The 23,804-nt window shown below is 47.7% G+C and overlaps 1 protein-coding gene across 5 annotated transcripts in view; it reads left to right on the top strand.

Moving 5' to 3' along the window:
* Nucleotides 1-2,642: 2,642 nt before the first annotated feature.
* AIFM3 (AIF family member 3) overlaps nucleotides 2,643-23,804 on the top strand; it is a 60,646-nt gene continuing 39,484 nt past the window's right edge. For 4 of the 5 annotated variants that reach the window (XM_081841866.1, XM_081841864.1, XM_081841865.1 and 1 more), the window contains exons 1-2: nucleotides 2,643-3,018; nucleotides 14,007-14,232. In XM_081841866.1, coding sequence (XP_081697992.1) covers nucleotides 14,202-14,232 — 31 coding nt within the window. In that variant the 5' untranslated portion in view covers nucleotides 2,643-3,018; nucleotides 14,007-14,201. The remainder of the gene's footprint in view (nucleotides 3,019-14,006; nucleotides 14,233-23,804) is intronic. The other variant, XM_081841867.1, reaches the window with a different exon arrangement.

Here is a 23,804-nt window from a genome sequence, read left to right as displayed (position 1 = left end):
TCACTCGTTTTCCATTTTTGGGCTAAAGGGTTGGCTCTATTTTAGGGGTGCTCTAAGCCTGAGGAAGAAGCCGTAGCTAAGTGACCGAACAGCTGCTTTGCATGCAGAAGGTCTCAGGTTCAACCCCAAGCAGCATCTCGATGTAGGGATGAGAGAGGGAGGATCCCTCTCCAAAATCCTGGAGGGCTGCTGTCAGTCAGTGTAGACAGTGCTAAGCTAGATGGACCAGTAATCAGACTCAGTATAAGGCAGCTACCGATTTAATTCAGCTCTGGGTTTTTTTTGTTATAACCATAAGGACTAGAATCTTAATTTATTTTAGGGGAAGGGCTGTAGCAGCACAGACAACACTTCAGTTCAAAGAATCAGTGGTCTGATTCAGCCTGGAATAGGTTCCTATTTAAATCAGCACTTTATAAGAACATAGGAAGAGCCTGCTGGATCAGGCCAATGGCCCAACTAGTCCAGCATCCTGTTCTCACAGTGGCCAACCAGATGCTTGTGGGAAACTGGCAAGCAGGATTCGAGCACAAGAGCATTCTGCCCTCTGGTGACTGGGAGCGGCCGCCGAGACCACATAATACTGGTCTTGAAAGACCTACATTGGCTCCCAGTGTGTTTCCAAGCACAATTCAAAGTGTTGGTGCTGACCTTGAAAGCCCTAAATGGCCTCAGTCCAGTGTACCTGAAGGAGCATCTCCACCCCCATCATTCAGCCCAGACACTGAGGTCCAGCGCTGAGGGTCTCACTGTTCCCTCACTGCGAGAAGCCAAGTTACAGGGAACCAGGCAGAGGGCCTTCTCGATAGTGGCACCTGCCCTGTGAAACGCCTTCCCACTAGATGTCAAAGAGAAGAACAACTACCAGACTTTTAGAAGACATCTGAAGGCAGCCCTGTTTAGGGAAGCTTTTAATGTTTAACAGACCACTGTATTTTAATACTCTGTTGGAAGCCGCCCAGAGTGGCTGGGGAATAAATAATAAATTCTATTCTATTCTATTCTCCTGCAGTTCCCAGCAACTGATATTCAGAAGCATTGCTGCCTCTGACGGTGGAGGCAGAGCCTGGCCATCTTAGCTAGTAGGGATTAATAGCCTTCTTCTCAATGAATTTCTCCAATCCTCTTTATAAGCCATCTAGATTGGTGGCCATCACTGCCTCCTGTGGAAGAGAGTTCCGAAGTTCAGAACCATGAGGAATAGAGTCTTGGTTTATCTTTACGAAAAGGACAACTGTTCTATAACAGACTGCCTACTCTGCATGGAGAAGGTCTCAGGTTCGATCCCTGCCATTTCCAGACTGCGGGGGACCTACATTTTTGGGGCCCCTGAAGCTTAAACCGTCATGGGGGCCCCCTTAGCAACCAGCAACGACGTCTGGGTAGCTGCTGTTATCTTCTTCAGTGGGGTTCTTCCACGACAGATCACCCCACCTTTGCAACATCTGTGTTACCATAGGAAGCAACTCCTAGGGTCCATGGTCCCTTCCTCCCCCCATAAAATATTTGAGGGCCCCAGGCCCCCCCAATTTGATGGGCATTTCCATCAAATGGTGTGTCGTGTCTTGTGATTGATCATGTGGGGCGGAGCTTACCTGAGCGCCCCCCCCCCCATGTTTTATTCAAGTTGGCACCCTTGTGTGCTACTGACTCGCAGACTTTGGGATTGCTGAAATATACGGTATACAACAACAAAATTAATCAATATGAGTTGTGCGACTCCAGTTGAGTCTACTAGACCCAGTGCTTTTTTTCTATATAAAAAAGAAAATGTTTAGGTGTACTCTCATTTTTCTACTCAAATTGAAATAATGCTCCTGGATGAGGCCCAACTTAGATTCACAAAATGTTTAGGGGTATGCATCCCCTTGCGTCCCGCCCCCCCCAGAAAAAAGCACTGACTAGACCCAAAAATTTTAAGCCATGTGGACTTAAGTTGCTTCTGGGGGTCCTCTGGGATCGGGGCCCTGAAGATTAAGATTCATTAAAGGTAAAGGGACCCCTGACCATTAGGTATAGTCGTGACCGACTGGGGTTGCGGTGCTCATCTCGCTTTACTGGCTGAGGGAGCCGGCGTACAGCTTCCGGGTCATGTGGCCAGCATGACTAAGCCGCTTCTGGCGAACCAGAGCAGCGCACGGAAATGCCGTTTACCTTCCCGCCGGAGCAGTACCTATTTATCTACTTGTACTTTGACGTGCTTTCGAACTGCTAGGTTGGCAGGAGCTGGGACCGAGCAACGGGAGCTCACCCCGTCGCAGGGATTCGAACCGCCGACCTTCTGATCGGCATTCATTAGATTCATTAGTTTCCTAGTAAAACTGCCCCTGTCTCCAGGAGACTCCCGAAATCACCGGACCAGTCAGCACAGACTAGTCTATTTTGAGCCCAATGGACCAGGGTTGTGACTCAGGCAGCTTCCTGTGGCCTTATGTAACCTCTTGTCTCCCTCTCTCTCTGTGTCCTGTGTTCCTCTTACGATCTGATCTTCCTTGCCAAGCACCAAGAGATGCTCCCTCGCTCCCTGGCTGTCCCGCTGCAGCGGTGAAGCGGTTAAGTCACAGAGAGCACTCCTGGGTCCGCTTCTGACCCTGGAGCCTAGGGCTGTCTTCTCAGCCACCGCCAGGGGGGCTTTGAGCTGTCAACAGCCTCTCTCTCTCCCTTTCTCTCTCTGTCTGCAGGTGCCTTGGAAGTTTCATGCCGGACCCGGAGTCTCCCTCCGTCTTTCCCCAGCCTAAAGTTTTTTGGGGCTGCAGATGAGCAGCAGCTGCTGGCGCCGGAAGGAAGCCTTGCGGGACTCCGGCCAAGTTGGCATCTCCTTGGCCCATTTGGATCAATACTGCAGGGCTGGGGCGGGGGGGGGGGGAGACAGAGGAAACCCGGCCTCCCTCTCTGCAAAGACTCAGAAGTCCAGGCAGGAGCGAAAGCAGCCTCTTCCACAGCCTCTGCCTCCATCGGGCAGCTGATGCCAAGGCTGGTGCCCAGTTCCTTGCGCGCCTCACTGCTCTCCCTGCCCAGGTAAGGCGAAACCCTCCCAGCTGGAGGAAGCAGGAATTAAGCGGGTAGGTGGGAAGGATGCAACCCAGAGGCTTTTCCTTCGCACCCCGGATTCTTGGTGTGTGTATGGGGAGCGGGGGGAGGTGGAATCTAAGAAAATGATTCATTTCTTTTTGGAAATCTCAGCTAAAACATAGCTTCTGTGGTGCATATGATGAGAGATGCCTTGATTGAAATCTTCAGCTGCTGGGGACAGGAATAAACCAGCCTCTCTCTGTGTGCGCTCCCAAAAAGCTGCAGTGGTCCCCCCCCTCCCGTTGTTTGGGCTCAAAACCTCCCCTGTGCTGCAAACAGCTGCGCTGCAACAAGGACAACATTTTAATTGCTTCTCCCACCCCCCGCCACTTTCCCCTTTTTCTTTTACTCCTTCTGCTCTCTGCTTTCCCTGGGACTGACCGGCAGGGACTCTGACCCGTCCGCTTCCAGCCGGGTAATAAACAGGATCCCTTGAAAGGCTCTCTCTCTCTCGCCTGCGGTTCATGATGGACACCGCTCCTGCGTAAATCATCCTTGGTGTGTGTCACGAAGTAGGAACACAGGAAAGCTGTCTTGTACGGACTCAGAGCGCTGGTCTATCTAGCTCAGTATTGTCTACACTGACTGGCAGCAGCTCTACAGGGTTTCGGGGGGGGGGGGTTCATTACCTGGAGATGCTGCCGGGGCTTGAACCAGAGACATTTTGTATGCAAAGCAGATACACTTCCGTTGAGCTACAGCCCTTCCCGTAATGCACAGATGCATAGGAACCTGCTTTGTACTGAGTCAGAGAGCGGTGATCCTTCCAGCTCAATGTAGTCTGCACTAACTGGCAGCAGCTCTCCAGGGTTTCAGGCATCCCTACCTGGGGATGCTACTAGGGATAGAACCTGGTTCCTTCTGCTCGCAAGGCAGATGCTCTACCAAGGAGCTACAGCCCTTTCCTTAAAATCAAATCAAGATTCTAGTCCTTATGTTTTTGTTTTTTTAAAGAGCTGAATTAAATAGGAAGCTGCCTTATACAGAGGCAGAGCATTGGTTCATCTAGTTCAGTACTGTTTACTCTGTCTGGCAGTGGCTCTCTAGGGTTTCAGGCAAGGGAACCTGCCCTGGAGATGCCATTGGGGATGGGACCTGGGACCTTCTGCATGCCAAGCAGGTGCTCTGTAAAGCCTGTCCCCAGAAAAAAAGGTCAAGAAGGGAAAAGTGAATTAAAAAGTCTTCTTTTTCTCCTGCCTGCCTCCACCATCATAAATTATTACAGTGGTACCTCGGGTTAAGTACTTAATTCGTTCCGGAGGTCTGTACTTAACCTGAAACTGTTCTTAACCTGAAGCACCACTTTAGGTAATGGAGCCTCCTGCTGCTGCCGCGCTGCCGGAGCACGATTTCTGTTCTCAACCTGAAGCAAAGTTCTTAACCTGAAGCACTATTTCTGGGTTAGCGGAGTCTGTAACCTGAAGCATATGTAACCTCAGGTACCACTGTATTCTTATTACTGTTAATAATAATAATAATAATAATACAGTAATTTAACAGCCCACCCCACGGAATTGCAAAGTCTTGTATTCTTAAACATCTATGCATCAGCCCAAAATACATGACCTGATTTCAGAAAGATGCTGAGCATTCTTCTGCATCTTTCCTTGACTCAATGATGCCTCTGGGTGTGCCAGACTTTAAGGAAGGCAGTGTGTATTTGTGTGTGTGTGTAGATTCTGGCTGAATATTGAAAGGACTCATGGATTTGTTTGATGGGAATCCCACCACTCCACAAATAACTCCCCTTTGCTTGCTTCAACCTCAAATATGCTTCCATTACCAGAGGATAAGCCTGATGCTTTAATGTGCAAATGGTGTTCTGGCTAGTAATGGGGGGGTGTGTGAAACTAGATTTAGTTTGCTTTTTGGAGGTAAAGTTTTTAATTATTATTCCATTTTGCGACGTATATAAAACTGAGAGAAAGTTTAATTTGCACTGAAATATGAGCTTTCCTAAGTCACACTTTCTGAAACCGGCTAATTAAACAATCTATGACCTTTTAAACTGTGTGTGTAGATTATTGTTTTTGTTTATTGTGCATGCGCACGGGTGCCAACTTGAATCAAATATTTGGTGGGCAGGTAAGCCCTGCCTCACATAATCAATCACATGATGCAGTGCACACACACACACACACACACACACACACACACACACACCATTTAAATGGCAATGCCCATCAACTTTGGGGGAGCCCAGCCCCCTAAAATATTTTATTGGGAAGGGGGCAAAGGCTCCTATGTGTACGTTTGTGTTTTTATATTGTAAACTGCCCTGTGATCGTTGGATGAAGGGTGCTATAGGAATTGAAATAATAATCTTGATATTTCTTGATGATATTTGATACTTGATCAAGTAATATCAAGTAAATATCAAGTAAAAGTATCGGAGAGGAGATCTGTGTAAATGAAAACATGAGACTTATGGTTTGTTACATATGATTTTATTTTGGAGTTGTCTGCTTATTTTGGAGTTGTTTGCTATAAAGAATGTATATTATGTGAATAAAATAATAAAGGATTTGAGAGGGGGGGAAAGGAATTTAAATAATAATCATGTGCTATAATTGTGGTGGTCAGTCCCACGCAAGACTTCAGAGGGCCCACATTGCCTCTGCCACCACTCAAAATAGCAGCAACTCGTGCTGAGCTGCATCAGGCAGCCTCCCTGAGGGCAGCGAATGCTTCGGAGTCCCTGTGTGGAAAGAGATGGCTTAGAGGCCCTGAAGGACTGCCCACCTCTGGAGAATCCCCGCAGAAAGGAGGTGGTCTCCGCAGGCCAGCGACTCATGCAGGAGGACTCCTCCTTGCCAGTCACAGCCTCTGGGGTCTGCGAATGCTTTGGAGCTCACAGGGGGAGCCTTTAATTATTCAGCTTCTTTCAACACATGACATATTCTCTCCAGGTGCACCGTTAGGGTGTCACGAAGGCAAGCAGGATTTATTTTCTCTTAATTCAGAAAAGTAGCGTTAAAATGACAACGTGTAAAGCCAAAGTCAAGGTAAGAGGGATGAGGGATCTAATAAGGCTTCAAAAAAATACAGTGGTACCTTGGGTTACAGACGCTTCAGGTTACACACTCCACTAACCCAGAAATATTACCTCAGGTTAAGAACTTTGCTTCAGGATGAGAACAGAAATCGTGCAGCAGTGGCAGGAGGCCCCATGAGCTAAAGTGGTACCTCAGGTTAAGAAAAATAAATAAATTCAAAACCTCTCTGACAGAAATCCAATGTTTGGGAAAGGATGCTCCATGTGAAATGGGCACCTGAGGTAGAATCATAGAATTGTAGAGTTGGCAGGGACCCCAAGGGTCATCTGGTCCAACCCCCTGCAATGCAGGAATCTCAGCTAAAGCATCCATGACAGATGGCCATCCAACCTCTGCTTGAAAACCTCCAATGAAGGAGAGTCTACAACAGGCATAGGCAAACTCCGGCCCTCCAGATGTTTGGGACTACAATTCCCATCATCCCTAGCTAACAGGACCAGTGGTCAGGGATGATGGGAATTGTAGTCCCAAACATCTGAAGGGTCGGAGTTTGCCTATGCCTGGACAAACTCCCAAGGGAGACCGTTCCACTGCTGAACAACTCTTACTGTCAGAAAGTTTTCCTGATGTTTGGTCGGAATCTCCTTTCTTGTAACTTGAAGCCATTGGTTTGAGTCCTACCCTCCAGAGCAGGAGAAAACAAGCTTGTTCTGTCTTCCATGTCAGGGGTGCGGACATGGCCTCAGGTTATGGGTCACGACATCATGCGCCCCACAGCCTCAGAACCTGACTTCTGGTGCCACCGGAAGTCAGGTTATGAGGTTTTCGCAAGGCCTCAGGCAGCATCTCTGAGGTCTCATGAGGCCTTGGATGTGACTTCTGGCACGTGGGGGGCCCTGTGGTGTGGGTGCTGAGCACCCACAACAAAACTTTTGTGGGTGCTTGGGCCGCTAGGGCCCCCTATAGTTGGCGCCCTTGTGACAGCCCTTGAGATATTTAGAGATGTTTATCATATCTCCTCTCAGTCTCCTCTTTACCAGGCTAAACATACCCAACTCCCTCCACTGTTCCTCATAAGGCTTGGCTTCCAGACCCTTGATCAACTTGGCCGCCCTCCTCTGCACTCGTTCCAGCTTGTCAACATCCTTCCTAAATTGTGGTGCCCAGAATTGGACACAGTATTCCAGGTGTGGCCTGACTAAGGCAGCATGTGCTTCTTTAATGATGGGATTTTGTTTCCTGAATGGAAATGGAGAGTGAGGCAGCAGCAGCTGGTCAACAGAACCTAAGAAGACAGAAAGAGCCTGCTCGATCCGGCCATTGGACTGTCCAAGAACGTGTCCTCTTCTCACAGTGGCTGCCCAGATGCCCCAGAAGGAAACCTGCAAGCAGGACCCAATAATAAGAGAATTCTCTGCTCCTGTGGTTGCCGGCAATCGGTATTCAGAATCGTTGCTGCCACCAGCTGTGCGGGCCGAGCACAGCTATTGTTGCTAGTAGCATCCGACAGTTCAAGAGAATGGAAGAGAATGAGGCAATTTCTTTTCCTCCTGGTGGGGCTGCCTCAGGACAGTGTAACAGAGGTCATAGCACCACAAGCCAAAGGCACTGAGAGACTGTATACAAGTGTTTATGCACCAATGCTAAGAGCCTCTGAGGAAAGATGGCTGAACTGGAGCGCTTGGTCTTAGCAGATGGCATTGATAGGTAACAGAAAACTGGTGGGACAGAAAGTACCCAGTTATCTCTGGAGATAAACTCTATAAGAAGGGCAGAGAAGGCTGTCCTGAAGGTGGTGTCTCTCTGTACATCAAAGACAACACTGAGTCCATCAAGTTTGAAATCCCCAAAGGGGTGTACCCCTACAAAGGATCGTCGTGGGTGGTGATACTAGGCCCCAATAGTAATTTAGTGCTGAGGATGTGCTATCGTTGACTCCCCCCCCCCCCCGATCAAAACACTCAGGGAGATCTTGAGACGAAGACGGAAACCAAGGAAGCACCCAAAAGAGAAGGAGGTGTTATAGCAATGGGTGACTTCAACCAGTGGCATAGCGTGGGTTGCCAGTGCCCAGGGCTTCATGGAGGGGGGTGGGGAGCGTGAGAGGGAGGAAACGGACGGAATATGCATGTGTAACCCGCCGCCTAACAGCTTCCATGTCACCCAGGAGATCGTAGCCACAGAGATAAGAAAAAAAGAGTTGTTCTGTTGTCTGGAGAGGTTGTTTCCTGTATCTCTTTTTTGTAATAATTTTTATTGAGATTTTACAGTTTTTTGAACATCAAAATATCACAACATATAACAAAAATATCATTCCCCAATTTCCCCCTCCCCTCCACAACTTCCCTTAGCTACCTCTTCTGATTTTTTGGCATATTATCTTTCCCTGCTTATTGGTTATTTCTTATTCTTGAACTCTTTCAACATAATTCTTCTTCTTCTCTTATCATTTTAACATCCTCATTCTATTTCCTACATTTATTTTATTAATTGCAAGTGTTTAATCAAACCCTATGGGACGCGGGTGGCGCTTTGGGTAAAACCTCAGTGCCTAGGACTTGCCGATTGTATGGTCGGCGGTTCGAATCCCCGCGGCGGGGTGAGCTCCCGTTGTTCGGTCCCAGCTCCTGCCCACCTAGCAGTTCGAAAGCACTCTTAAGTGCAAGTAGATAAATAGGGACCGCTTTATAGCGGGAAGGTAAACGGCGTTTCCGTGTGCTGTGCTGGTGCTGGCTCGCCAGCTGCAGCTTCGTCACGCTGGCCAGGTGACCCGGAAGAGTCTTCGGACGGCGCCAGCTCACGGCCTCTTAAACAAGATGAGCACGCAACCCTAGAGTCGGACACGACTGGCCCGTACGGGCAGGGGTACCTTTACCTTTACCTTTTAATCAAACCCTGCAAGTGATTCCATTTCTTTACACTGATTCTGTAAAAATAACATGAATGGTTCCCAGTCTTTCCTAAAGTCTCTACTGTCCTTGTCTCGAAGTCTTTCCGTTAGTTTTGCCATTTCAGCGTATTCCATCAATTTTCCTTGCCATTCTTCTTTGGTTGGTATTTCAACACTTTCCCATCTTTGTGCTAGCAATATTCTAGCCGCGGTTGTAGCATACATGAAAAGCCTTTTCTCCTCTTTTGGTAAATCTTGAAATGCCTAGCAGAAAGTCTTCTGGACTTTTTACAAAGGTTATCTTAAACATTTTTTTCAGTTCATTATAAATCATTTCCCAATACTTTTTTTTATCAATTTAAAATTCCACCACATATGAAAGAATGTACCCTCTTTTCCCTTACATTCCCAATGCTTATTGGAGCCTGTTTTAAACATTTTTGCCATCTTGTCCTGGTTCTCATGGAGAAGCCGTTTTCAAAGGAGCCCAGTGACAGAAGCACATGGCTGTGTTGAGGCAGCACTGGGTGTTGAAATTTTGTGCCTCTGAACAATTTTATGCCCAGGGCAATCGCCCCTGTGTCCGTCCCCCGTCCCCCCACTCTATGCCACTGACTTCAACTATCTTCACATAAGGTAAAGGGACCCCTGACCATTAGGTTCAGTCATGGCCGACTCTGGGGTTGCGGCGCTCATCTCACTTTATTGGCCGAGGGAGCCAGCGTACAGCTTCCGGGTCATGTGGCCAGCATGACTGAGCCACTTCTGGCGAACCAGAGCAGCACACGGAAACGCCATTTACCTTCCCGCTGGAGCGGTACCTATTTATCTACTTGACTTTGACGTGCTTTTGAACTGCTAGGTTGGCAGGAGCAGGGACCAAGCAACGGGAGGTCACCCCGTTGCGGGGATTCGAACCACCAACCTTCTGATTGGCAAGTCCTAGGCTCTGTGGTTTAACCCACAGCAGCACCCGTGTCCCTATCTTCACATAGACTGGCTAAAAATGTGTTCCAGTCACGACAAAGAGGCAAGATTTCTTGATACCCTTAATGGTGTCGCTTAGAACAGCTGATGTTTGAACCAAACAGAGAGGCGTTGACCTTGGACCTTCTGGGCAGATGGTGCCTGTTTAGCTTTGGCTGCTAGCCTATGACTTGCACAGTCTTGGATTTCATGGCTCCTCAGATAAGTGCACCATAACACTCTGCACTTATGAAAAACCCTTTAGCTATGATTCCTGTATCACAGAGGGTTGGACTAGATCAGTGTTTCCCAACCTTGTGCCTCCAGCTGTTTTTGGACTACAATTCCCATCATCCCTTGCCACTGGTCTTGCTAGTCAGGGATGATGGGAGTTGTAGTTCAAAAACAGCTGGAGGCACAAGGTTGGGAAACACTGGACTAGATGACGCCATGGGTTCCTTCCGACCCTGCAGTTCTTTGATAGGATGCTGGGAGACTATTTTACTCTGAGCCTTCTATCAAAATATCCACCCTGCAATATTCAAAATGGTTCCCCCCCCCTTTTAAAAACATCCTTAGGATAAATATTTTATTTTATTTTTTAAAAAATATATAGCATGAAAAATCAAATATTTCGGGTCATAAGAATTGCCCTGATGGCTAGTCCTTGGACAATGCAATCCCTCTTGGAAATGCATATTTATTTATTTATTGAACATATCTGGCCCTTCCTCCCCAAGAAGCCCAGGGCAGCATACAGATACGCAGTTTAGAAAAGAAAGCAGAAACATTCCGAAGCAGATTTAAAACATTCTAAAAGTGCTTGCAGTTAAAACATCTAAAAGCAGCTTCTATTAAAAACATTCTAAAAGCCATTACAGTTAAAACTGTTCTTCCACCCACTGATCAGCACATTGCCAGGAACAGTCTTCTTCAGCCACCCAATGTCTGGGTGGACGGGAATGTTTTCAAATTCCTTCTGAAAGCTAATGGGGAGAGTTTTCTGCAACTGGAGAACCACCACTGAAAAGTCCTCGTTGTGGTTCAGTACCAACCGGGCAGCCCCTGGCGGCGGCACTAGCAGCAAGTCCTCACCTGCTTTTTGTAGTGCAAGCAAAGTTTGAGAGCCACACCCCTCCTATGGCAATGAGAGATATACTGCTGTTGAACATGGGGGTTCGACTTGGCTATCATGAACGACCCATCCTTCTCACTGAGCTTATTTAAGCATCTTAAAAAATCTGATGGCTAGCACTACATCTTGAGTGGAAGAGATTCCTATAACTTGTTCTGAATGAAGCGTTCATCAGTTTTGTCGGGTGATCCCTGAATCCCCGTGTTTAGACGGTGGGTAATAATAACAATAATATAACAACAACAACAACAACAACATATTGTTATTTATACTCCACCCATCTGGCTGGGTTTCCCCAGCCACTCTAGGCGGCTTCCAACATAATTTTAAAATACAATAACCTATTAAACATTAAAAGCTTCCCTAAACAGGGCTGCTTTCAGATGTCTTCTAAAAGTCTGGTAGTTGTTTTTCTCTTTGACATCTGGTGGAAGGGCATTCCACAGGGCGGGTGCCACAACTGAGAAGGCCCTCTGGCTGGTTCCCTGTAACTTGACTTCTCACAGCGAGGGAACTGCCAGAAGGCCCTCGGCACTGGACCTCAGTGTCCGGGCAGAACGATGGGGGTGGAGACGCTCCTTCAGGATAAAGTTATCTCCAAACCAGCCTTTGCAAATCTGTTGTGGACTACAACTCCCATCAGCCCCGGCATCACCCATCCCTGCTGTCTGATGGGAGTTGTAGTCAAAAACATTTGGAGGGGTTGGCAGGGACCTGGCTGGGGAAGGCTGCCTCACACTGTGTGTGTGTGTGTGTGTGTCTGTTTATCAAGTGTGTGTCCCCTTATCAAGTCTTCTTGCTTTCTTCTCCATGTCACCTGCATTTATCTTTGCTCACCTGTTTCTGTTCAGAGTACTGGAGAAGTGCATTTTATTGATGCACCTTGGACATCTCAATTGCATCTCTTGTTTAATGTTTAATTCGGGGAGATTGTTTCTAACTTGGGAAAGGAGATAAAGAGTTATCCTGACAGCACTTGCTGCTGTGCTGACCAGATCTAATCTGGAGGCTGCAATTTGCTGAAACAGCAGGCAATATCTGTCCTCCAGCGGCCTCCTTGCCTCCTCTGCCAGCTGTCCCATGGCACTCTGGAGCCTGCAAGGCAGACATCCCAACCGCTTGAGATGCAATTAGGGATGAAGAAGAGGAGAATCTGTCAATTCCACTTTATCTCCATCTCTTATTTTGCCCATCTAAAGGGCCACATAAAAATTCACCGGCAGGTTTCTCCTAGTAATATGCATTTTTATATGGAAATTGGTCTAACATACACATTTTTGCAAGAACTTTTCACAAATTGATGTGTCTTTCTTGCAAAATCCGGAGAAGGGCAAATTTTGACAGATGGCTCTCCAACATCTCTAATGCAGTCGTACCTTGGAAGTCGAACAGAATCCATTCTGGAAGTCCGTCTGACTTCCAAAATGTTCGGAAACCAAAGCACGGCTTCTGATTGGCTGCAGGAAGCCGTGCTTCCGAAAATCGTTTGAAAACTGGAACACTCACTTCCGGGTTTCGATCGTTCGGGAGCTGATTTGTTTGGGATCCAAGGCGTTTGAGATCCAAGGTACCATGCAGTTAACATCAATTGAGGAGCGATTCTGTCTGAATCAGCTCTGAGTGATGCTCATACATGATCAGGACTAGCTAGAAATTCTGAATCAACAAACACAAACCATTTCGCTGTCTTTCTACTCATCCATCACCAATGTATACAGAGACATCTGCTTCTGAACATGGGGGTTCCATTTACTGGTACAATTCCTGGTTTGGGGGGCCAGTGGGCTCAATGGGTCCCCTCCCTCAATGAGGTCATCTCCTTGCTGCAGCTTTTTGCTCACTGCTGCCTATGGGCTTAGGTGGTGCCACCTCCCAGAGGGAGTGAAGACAGAAGGTCCTTGTCCTTGCACCTCTGACTGCTCACACACTTGGAGTGGGCAGGTGAGGAAGAAGAAGAGGAACAGGACCACGGGCTCTAAGGGTTAAAAGGGAAAGCTGTGTTTTGGGGGAGTCTGCCCAGCCTTCTTCCTCTTCCTATCCAGGAACTCCTGATGAACTTCCAAGGGACCGCAAGGTTCCTTCATTAGGATGGTTTGAAAGTCACTGGACTAGTCTTCCTCAACCTGGTGCCCTCCAGATGTTTTCAACTGCATCGCCCATCAGCATAGTTGTGTGCACATCTGCCCCAGCGTCATATGGCTGCACTGGCTGGGGCCAGAGGGAATTGGGAGTCCAAAACATCTGAAAGGTGCCAGATTTGGGGGAAGGCTAGCCACACACTAAGGGACGCGGGTGGTACTGTGGGTTGAACCACAGAGCCTAGGACTTGCTGCTCAGAAGGTCGGTGGTTCGAATCCCCGCAACGGGGTGAGCTCCCGTTGCTCGGTCCCTGCTCCTGCCAACCTAGCAGTTCAAAAGCACATCAATGTGCAAGTAGATAAATAGGTACTGCTCCGGCGGGAAGGTAAATGGCGTTTCCGTGTGCTGCTCTGGTTCGCCAGAAGCGGCTTAGTCCTGCTGGCCACATGACCCGGAAGCTGTACGCCGGCTCCCTCGGCCAGTAAAGCGAGATGAGCGCTAATGGTCAGGGGTCCCTTTACCCCTTTACCTTTTAGCCACATACTGGAGGGCAGGCAGACCCACACACCATACACCAAAACACACATTTAAATCACACGACTTCCCCCAAGGAATCGTGGGACCTGCAGTTTCCCCCAGGCGGAGTTAACGTTCCCAGGAATCCTGAAGAACGTTTAACTTTTCTGCTGAGATTTTTCTTTATTTTTAATTGCCCCTTCTGTTTGTTCTCTGCAAAGGGAAAGGGTATAAAAAGTGTGTGCTTCGTTTGACGATTGCTCAGGCTGCACCTGGGATACGGAGGTGAACTTTTGAGAAGTGCGCTTGTTAGTTTTACCGCTCGCTAAATATAACTTTTTGTTTGATTCAGGTCATGAGGGAAGGCCGAGCCTGGCGATGACCAGCATAGACCGAAGGGACCAGTTGGAGGAGAGGTTCCTGTACCATGGTGGGGATGGATTGTGGCTCCTGATCTCTCCCTTTCTGGCTCGGGCACCCATGTCTTCCAAAGACACTGCTTTCTGACCCACTTCTTCTTCTGGGACCTCTCTCTGCGTGGCTCACGATGGGAGGATGCTTCTCCAAACCCAAACCAGGTGAACTCTCCTGAATCGTCCCTCTGCTCAAGCCCTTCCACCTTTCCTTCTCCGTGCGGAACTGGGAATTAAACTAGGTCATGCACGCAGCAGGGCCACTCCGCGGAGAGAACTCTGCGGAGAATGTTAATTCTCTGGGCTTCTACGCGGAGGGATTATTAAAGCGATTGGCTAATCCTCCAAAAAAAACTGAGTACAATGCACAGCGGTGACTTTAATGAAACATTTGAGGCTTGGAAAAGCAGCAGGAGGCATTGCTAAACAAAGAACTGGGACCTCGACTATGGGGTGGGCAGCAGGGAAGGAATCTTTTGCCAATAAGTTGCCATAGTCAAGGGCAAAATATGGGATCTGGGGTTCCTCCAGGCTCTTTCTGTTCCCAGGTGGGATCCAATCGCATCCCAGAAAATTCAGGTTGCGCAATTATAGTCGGTTGGGAGGTCTCAGCAAAAACAAGAGCCAGTGTTGTAAACAAAAATCTGCCCTTTTCCCCTTATGGGGTATCCAAGAGCCCATATAGAGTCCTTACATAGGTTCCCTGTTGGTAGGAGAGAATAACAGAGGCCAACCAGAGAATATTGAGAAGCAAAGCAGCTAGTAAGCTTGATCTTTATTGATCTGTTGCAACAGGGTGCTCCCATCACCCGCAGAGGAGGAGGAGGAACAATGGCGCGCAAGGCCTTATAAAGACTTTTGAAATTGCCACCCTGTAGATCAAGACCACCCCCAGAAACATCATACATACATCACAGAAGAGGTGTAACCTAAGACCACCCCTCAGATACATCATACCTACATCACAAAAAAGGCAGTCTAAACAGAAATTTGAATGTTGTTTTTCTCCTGTCATTGTTTATCTCCTGTTTGGCAGGATACTTGATTGGATTGACTGGGGAGCCTGGCCAGTCTTTCGTCATGATAAATACTTAGTTCCTGAGCCAGGTCACAGGCTCACACCCTATTCAAACACAGACATACCCTGAAGACAGGATTTGTGAAGGAAAAGACAATGGGGAAGCTTTTCCATTTTCTTTTGACCTTGCAGAGAAAACATTTGGTCAGTTTGGGACAGTTTGGGAATCAAAATGGTTTCCAGATCGGTCTTCCTGTGCTGATCTATGTATGTGCTTGGTTGGTACACTTAAGAACATTTAACATGTATATCTAAGACCTCAAAATTCCTATCACACCAGTGGTGGTGCAATGGTTAGAGTGCCAGGCTAGGACCCTAGAGACCAGGGTTCAAATCCCCACTCAACCATGAAACTCACTGGGTGGTTTTGAGGGCCAGCCACTGCCTCTCTGACCTACCTTGAGGGTTGTTGTGGGGATTAAATGAGGAGGGGGAGAACTGTGTATAATGCCATGAGCTCCTTGAAGGAAAAGGGGGATAGAAATGCAATAAATAAACAAACCAACTGTGGTCAACCGATCACTACAAAACCTTTTTAAAACACACATTCTCCATCACAATGGCTGGCTGTTCACCAGAAGTTTGGAGATTTGAGTGGGTTGGACTAGATGACCCTCAGGATCCCTTCCGACTCTACAGTTCTGTGATCTCTAGTAACCTTAGCTGTGCCAAAAAACAACAAAGACCTGAAATTCCTCAAGCCGTAAGGGGTATGTCCACAATCATTTATGTCGCTTGTTAATGGCCAAGAACAAACACCCAGCTGGCTTTGACTCTGGATTCCGTCAAATTAAGCTTCCTTAATTTAGCCCGCATCGCCCGCAGCAATTATATGCCCCCTATGGAGTCAGCCGGCCCATGCCCTCATGTAGTCTCTCACTGGCATGCCAGACCAGAAAAGGATTTTCGTTACAAATGTCCACAGTTTGGGGGTGGGCTGCATTTCCTAACGGGGAACTTCCCAGAGGTCGCATGGTGCCAGTAGTTGGGGAAAGATGCGAATATGGTTTGGGGCATGGGTGAAAACTGGCGGGGCAGAGGGTGGGATCCTGTCTTAGTGCAATTGTAGGCTACAGCTCTGCAAAAGGCAGGGATTTCTGTACACAGACACACACAAATCTCCATCCAGACAAGGAAGTGGCCTTATCACAGGCATAGAATCGCAGGATTGTAGAGATGGAAGGGACCTGCGAAGGTCATCTAGTCCAACCCCCTGCCATGCAGGAACCACAGGTTCTCTGCCTCCCCATTGGATCCTCACCACAACCCTGCAAGGTGGGTGAGGCTCGGATTAAAACCGCCCTGCTCAAGAAACATCAACGCTCTAAGTCCTTTGACTTCAAAGGTGCTGGTTGGACCATTTTCGGCTTTTACCTTTTTTTTTAAAAGATGTTTATTTTAATTTGCAGGCTTCCCCCAAGGATGTAGAAACTACTCCCTTCTTTGAAGTAGTCCCCTTTTGTCACTTAAACGGATCGTCACACCGCCACTGGAGTTTCCTGTCAGAAGGAATTATGTGGCAAGGAGAGAAAGGGTGTTGCTGTGTCGTGTTCTTTACTTCCCTTTCATATATATATATATATATATATATATATATATATATATATATATAGGACATAGGTGGCGCTGTGGTCTAAACTGAGCCTAGGGCTTGCCGATCGGAAGGTCGGCGGTTCAAATCCCCATGACGGGGTGAGCTCCCGTTGCTCGGTCCCTCCTCCTGCCAACCTAGCAGTTCGAAAGCACATCAAAGTGCAAGTAGATAAATAGATACCACTCTGGTGGGAAGGTAAACAGCGTGCCATTCCGTGCGCTGTTCTGGTTCGCCAGCTTAGTCATGCTGGCCACATGACCTGGAAGCTGTACGCCAGCTCCCTCGGCCAATAAAGCGAGATGAGCGCTTCAACCCCAGAGTCTCCTTTGACTGGACTTAACGGTCAGGGGTCCCTTTACATATACATATACATGTGTGTGTGTGTGCGCGCGCGCATGCACACGGGCAAAATTATATTTTATTCTTATATTTTCATCCTGCCATTCCTCCAAGGAGCTCAAAGTGGTGTCCAAGGTAGTCCACCTTCCCCATTTTCTCTCCCCAACAACCCTGCAAGGTAGGCTAGGTCGAGAGATGGCAGCTGCCCCCAACCATCCAACAGTGGAATGGACTCCCTCAGAAGGTGGGGAACTCTCTGGGGGTTTTTTAACAGGGTTTGGACAGCTATCTGTGAAGGATTCTTCAGCCATGATTCCTGCATTGAAGGGGGTTGGAAGTGATGACCTTCCAACTCTGAAATTCTTCACATGGCTGAGTCCTAGCCCAAACCTCTAACCACTGCAGCATGCTGCCTGTGCTGCCCCCCGCCTCCGTCACCAGGTTGCCGCATTTCCCCCAAACACCTAGGAGACGTGGCCTCGCGAAGGAAGGAATTGTGTGCTGTAGGGAGAGCTCTTGGTAAACGAGCCTTGCGTGTAAGGTTGCAGCCTTAGCTGCCTGGAACCGAGTTGGCAAGGCTGGGGCCGTTACTTATTCATCTTGGCTGTCGTTACTTATTTATCTCTATATTTTCTTAGCTCCAGTGGCGCTCTGCAGAAACGCAAAGGCAACCGGACGTCGCAGGTGTGACTTCAACATTGAGGTTGCCTTGCGTTTTGGGCGTTCCTGTCCTTAGTGCATTCTGAACGTGCCATTTCTCATCAAATGAAGGCAACTTAGCTTTAAAAGAGGACTAGCCAAATTCAGAGAGGAGAGGGCTTTTGATGGCTACAGGCCATGATGGCTTTCAGTAATGCGGTTGCTAGAAACTACAGGAGGGAAAAGTGCTCAGGGCCTGCTTGCGTGTCGAGACCCTGCAGCCACCCCCTCAATGGAAATAACTCACACAAGGACACAGATATTAGGTTTATGTTATTGGGCAACTTTTGGCCACAGCTTTAATGAAATTACAGAATGTGAGCGGTATTGGCTTAGGCATTGATTGGACCTGACTCCTGCCCATTGTGCAGGAAGTCCAGTAAGGGTAAGCCACTGGTAGGGGGAGCCCTGTCGATGAGAACCAACCCAAGCTCTCCCTGGTGTTCCCGTCAGGGTCGTGTCAAGGCCCTAGCCCCCAGCCGGGCTTCAGACTAGATCAACACCCCCGGATTCCTTTAACGGAATACCCTTAAGCATGGAGGGGCAGGTGATGGCCATACCTCCCCTCCCCCACACAAGGTCAAACAACGCCTAACCGCAACCCTAACAAAGTTGTGGCGATTGCTATGAGGTAGGCGAAAGCCAAGTGGCCAGTGCCAATTTGCCAAGTGGAAAAATTCCTACCAGGCCCCTCAGACAACCAAGGCGACCAACCGAAGTCCATAGCAAGGCCATTGCTACTGGCTCGCTCCTCCGTTTAAACGACCCCGGCCACGCCCCCCCCGGCCAGCGGGTTGGCTGGCCAGGCTCTGACGTGGCCGGGATCCCCCAGACAATGGGGGACAAAGTCCCCTAACCCCGGTGGGGAGTGGGTGGCCACGCGGTCCACTGCAACTCCTCCCCACTGGGAAGTGGAGCGGATTTGTGGCATATGAGTGACAACTGGGAGAACAGGATTCTGGACTAGGTGGGTCATTATTCTGACCCAGCAAGCTCTTCTTATGAGACAGACAGACAGACAGACAGACAGACAGAGACCACCACGTAGGGGTTAGGGGGGGGGGTGATATCAGCTTGATTTCAGAAACGCTGGATGAAGCCAGTCTGAATTACGGCAGTTTATGTACGTGCTGAAGTGTGAGGGACTTCTGCTTGCAACTATTTTGGGGGGAGATAGGAGGAAGCACCCCCAAAACATGGAAAAACCTCAGTCCTCCTCAGATAATTTCCTAAATGCAAGAGTACAGTCGTACCTTGGTTCTCGAATGCCTTGGGACTCATACGTTTTGGCTCCCAAACGCCGAAAACCCGAAGCAAGTGTTCCTTTTTTCGAACGTTCTTTGGAAGCTGAACATCTGACCCAGCTTCTGAGGCTTCCAATTGAGTGCAGGAAGCTCCTGCAGCCAATCGGAAGCCGCGCCTTGGTTTTCGAACATTTTCGGAAGTTGAACAGACTTCGGGAATGGATTACGTTTGAGAACCAAGGTACGACTGTATTCTATCCCTTTTGCTGGCTGGTGAAAACCCACTGCTTATTTCTAAAGTGATGAAGTTTCAAAGGTCTCATTTTTAGGATAAATTATGTCACCCATGTCAGATGGATTATTCCTTGGGTGGGCCCTATTCTCCCCCGAAGACAAATGGCTGTTTCTGGAGATTGGGAGAGGGGGTGCGCAAGACGCCATCCTGTGCTCGTCTGTGTGTGAGAGAGGAGTGCTCTGTGTGAAACGATTTTACGACTGACGATTTATCTTTGTCCTTGTCCCTTATCTGTAGAATGCACAAATCTTTTCTACCTGTTTAATCCTTTGACTGTTCAATAGCTTCAGCTGTTGTCTGTAGCTTGGCTCACACAATAGCTGTCAACCTTCCCTTTTTTTGCGGGAAATTTCTTTATTCCATCGCCGTTTCCCGCTGCTTCCCGCTGCCATCCCAGATTGTTAGATATCCCGTAGACCGTCTCCGGGACAGGTGAGGCAGCTGATCCTGGCAGCCGGCTGTCAACATTGTAGCAACAACAGCCCAGAGTTCCCGCCTAAACTAACTGACGTGGACCTGAGTGAAAACTATCTACAGACCTGAGTGAAAACTATATACAGTATCCCCCTGCTGGCCCAGGGTGAAACTTCACTACATAACAGATCCCTTATTTTCGAGGCTGCTGATCCCATATTTTCAAATCTGAAAGTTGACAGCTATGGCTCACACCCTTGAGATATCTGCTCAATATGTTTTGAGGGATGGGATGGCGGACCCTCGGCTTGACATCAGTACGTGTGAAAAAAGGATCAAGCAGTCTTAGTACACCACAAGCTTCACACGAGTCAATTGTGTGTCATGCAGTGGCAAAAAAGGCTAATGCCTTTCCAGGCTGCATCAATAAAAGTATAATGTCCAGGTCAAGGGAAGTCCATAGTCCTGCTCTCTTCTCCCAGCTGGAGTCTGCCACAATTTAAGAAGGATTTTGATAAGAAGGGATGTGTGCAGAGGAGGGCAACCAAGATGGTCAAGGGTCTGGAAACCAAACCAAACAGCTGAGGGAGTTGGGTCTGTTCAGCCTGGAGGAGAGAAGGCCGAGAGATGATATGAGAGTCATCTTCAGATATCTAAATGACTCGATAGGGAAAGCTTGTTTTCTGCTGCTCCAGAGAGGCAGACCCAAACCAACGGATTCAAGTTACGAAAAAGGAGACTCTGACTAAACATTAGGAAGAACTGTCTGACGGTAAGAGCTATTTGACAGTGCAGCAGGTTACCTCAGAAGGTGATGGACACTCCCTTGTTGTGAGTTTTCAGACAGACGTTGGATGGGCATTTCTCAGGGATTCTTCAGCTGTGCTTCCTGCTTTGCAGCGGGGTTGGACTAGATGACCCTTGGGGTCCCTTCCAATTCTACAAGTCTCTGCGGCGGCCCTTTGCTTTGCTTCATTTGCTGTTTTGCAGTTGGGCCTGCTTAGAGGGTAATAAAAAACGCTTGCATTACAACTTTAACGTCAAGAGATTACAGCTGACTTGGACTCTGTGCTCATGAGTCTAAATTCCCACCTATAAAGTTCTGAAGAATCACTGCCTTTAACTTTCCCTTGAATTGCTTTGACATTTATTTATTTTTTAAAAACCTCATATTTCTACTTCCATTTTAGATCACTTTCCTTAAGGTGAGGTAAGAGTATTACGACACTTAAGCCTGTGTGTGGGGAGGTTCCCCCATCAGGTGCTGCTACAATCCTGCTCTTGACACCGGAGAATAAATTTCTAAGAAGTAAGAGGTTTACCAAAACCATGTTCTTTAACTTTTCTTCAATCCGATTGGCAGGGCAGAGTTGTCCTTGGACTCTGTTCTGAGAGGTTAAGCCCTCTTTGGAGTTACTAGGGGAAAACGTTGGCTATGGGAACACAGCTGGCAAGTGTTTAATCCGTGGCATGTGACTGTGTTTCTTTTTTTGCTTATTGGCCCCTTGGCTGGCTTCTTTGAGGCCTCACGGGATATAACTGGAGCCAGGGCTCACTGCAATGCACAAACCAGCCTTGCAGGGGATTGGACTGGGTAACCTTTGGGGGTCCCTTCCAACTCTCCAATTCTGTGATTCCCATCTTACCCATACATGCAGATTTTGTACAAATTGGTGTCCTCTTCCACCCTTTTTTTAAAGGTGCAGGGGTGCATAAATGGCTACCCTACTGAGAACAATGTGGCCCCTCTGCTCCCAGTCCTAAGGCCTCAGCCCAGTATACCTGAAGGAGCGTCTCCATCCCCATTGTTCAGCCTGGACACTAAGGTCCAGCTCCGAGGGCCTTCTGGCCGTTCCCTCCCTGTTAGAGTTGAGGTTACAGGGAACCAAGCAGAGGGCCTTCTCGGTGGTGGCGCCCGCCCTGTGGAATGCCCTCCCATCAGATGTCAAGGAAATAAACAATCTGATTTTTAGAAGACATCTGCAGGCAGCCCTGTATAGGGAAGTTTTTAATGTTTGATGTTTTATCATGTCGTTAATATTCTGTTGGGAGCCACCCAGAGTGTGCATCACAATATATACACAAAGTCCCTTTCCAAGAGGAGGTGTGCTGAATCACCAGTTCACATTGCTAGCGAAAGAGATAAGCACTGAAGTACCCTACTCAACGCGAGGACGCGGGTGGCGCTGTGGGTTAAACCACAGAGCCTAGGACTTGCTGATCAGAAGGTCGGCAGTTCGATTCCCCGCGACGGGGTGAGCTCTCGTTGCTTGGTCCCTGCTCCTGCCCACCTAGCAGTTCGAAAGCACGTCAAAGTGCAAGTAGATAAATAGGTAAACGGCGGGAAGGTAAATGGCGTTTCTGTGCACTGCTCTGGTTTGCCAGAAGCGGCTTAGTCATGCTGGCCACATGACCCGGAAGCTGTACGCTGGCTCCCTCAGCCAGTAAAGCGAGATGAGCACCACAACCCCAGAGTCGGCCACGACTGGACCTAATGGTCAGGGGTCCCTTTACCTTTACCTTTACACAGTTGGGCAACTGAGAACTGCAGACCTTTTCTTATTGATTGTCCTCAGATAATCTTCAGGGGGGAACCTGGGTCAGCGTGTACTTTACTTACCTGGTAATCGGAAAAACAAAGATTGAAGTTAAGACACTCGCCCACATCTCCAAGGTGTCTAAAGTTTACTTTAGACTTAAGTGCAGCACCCTTTCACACCTTTTGTATTCTTAGCTGTTAATGTTTTATCTGTCTGCCAACTTGGTTACATCTGAAATGGAGAAATAGAAATGCAATGGTGGAAAGTCAAGGCAGTGATTTATTTGTTTGTTTAGAAGGGGGAACATCAGAACTTTTCAGCCCGGGGTGGGGAAATTTGGATTCAAGGGTACAGAGTCTCATCCTGCAGAGTTCTTTTGTTCCATCCCCCTATGATTCACTTGCTTCCTTCTACAGAAATCAGGGCCTTTGGAACTATACTTGTTCCGCATTTGTAAGAACTCAATCTTTTAGTGTGGAACTTTGGAACTCTCTGCTTATTGATACCAGGCAGGTGTTTTTGATGTACTCTTTTTGGTGCCTGCTAAAATCAATTTTGCTTAGACAAGTCTACCTAGGTGTTTAGAAAGTTGATGCGAGTCTGAATCTGCTTTCAGTCTACTGCTTTTTAAAAACTTTATGAAAGTTTTATTTTATTATTAAAAATTTTTTTATTGGTTTTACATATAATCACATTATGTAACATCATATCCTCTTATTTTATCTCTTTGGCTCAGCTGAGCCTAACGGCTTCCCTCCCTCCCATCTGATGGTTTACAAAATTAAACTTTGCATCTTTACATTTTGCCTTGTTTCCTATCCTTGTTATATCATTACCTGAAATACTGTATTACGTTATGAAAGTTTTAAATAACTGTTGTTAATTTTTCTTAGTGTAATGTTATTGTTTTTCAAAAATTGCTTGAGGATTATTATTATTAATAATAATTATATACTGCCCTATAACAGGAGGTCTCAGGGCGGTTCACATAATAAAATCGAGATATAAAACCACAAAATACATAATAAAAATAAAAACAACAACCCAATAGCCCCCCTTTACCATGAAGTGGGGTGTAAATCATAAGAAATAAGTACAGTAACTATTTCAGCTGTTTTTCAAATTGCAAAAAGTAATGGAACTGTGATAGGTATGCCTGAACACCTCAGATTTAATTAATTTATTTTTAAGATAGTGGGGAGAGTACAGCCAATCTGGAGCATAGAGAGCTAGAGGTCCAAGTCCTAGACCAACCTGGGGCTCTCCAGTTGAAATAGCTCAGTTGGTTAGAGCATGGTGCTGATAATGTCAGGGTTGCAGGTTCGACTGGCAGCTGCATATTCCCCCATTGCAGGGGGTTGGACTAGATGATCCTCAGTGTCCCTTCCAACTCTACAGTTCTATGAGTCTACGACTACAACTCCCAGCAACCCCAGTCGGCATAACCATGCTCGCATTAGACCTAGCATCATATGGCTTCACCGGCTGGTACTAATGGGAGTTGTAGTCCCTTCTGTGCCCTTGAGGTCCCCAG

The sequence above is a fragment of the Podarcis erhardii genome (genome assembly GCF_964252035.2).
Source record: "Podarcis erhardii genome assembly, chromosome: 15".
In the NCBI taxonomy this organism is placed as follows: Eukaryota; Metazoa; Chordata; class Lepidosauria; order Squamata; family Lacertidae; genus Podarcis; species Podarcis erhardii.
Note: the sequence above shows the minus strand (reverse complement) of the source record. Positions and strands in the feature narration are given on the sequence as shown.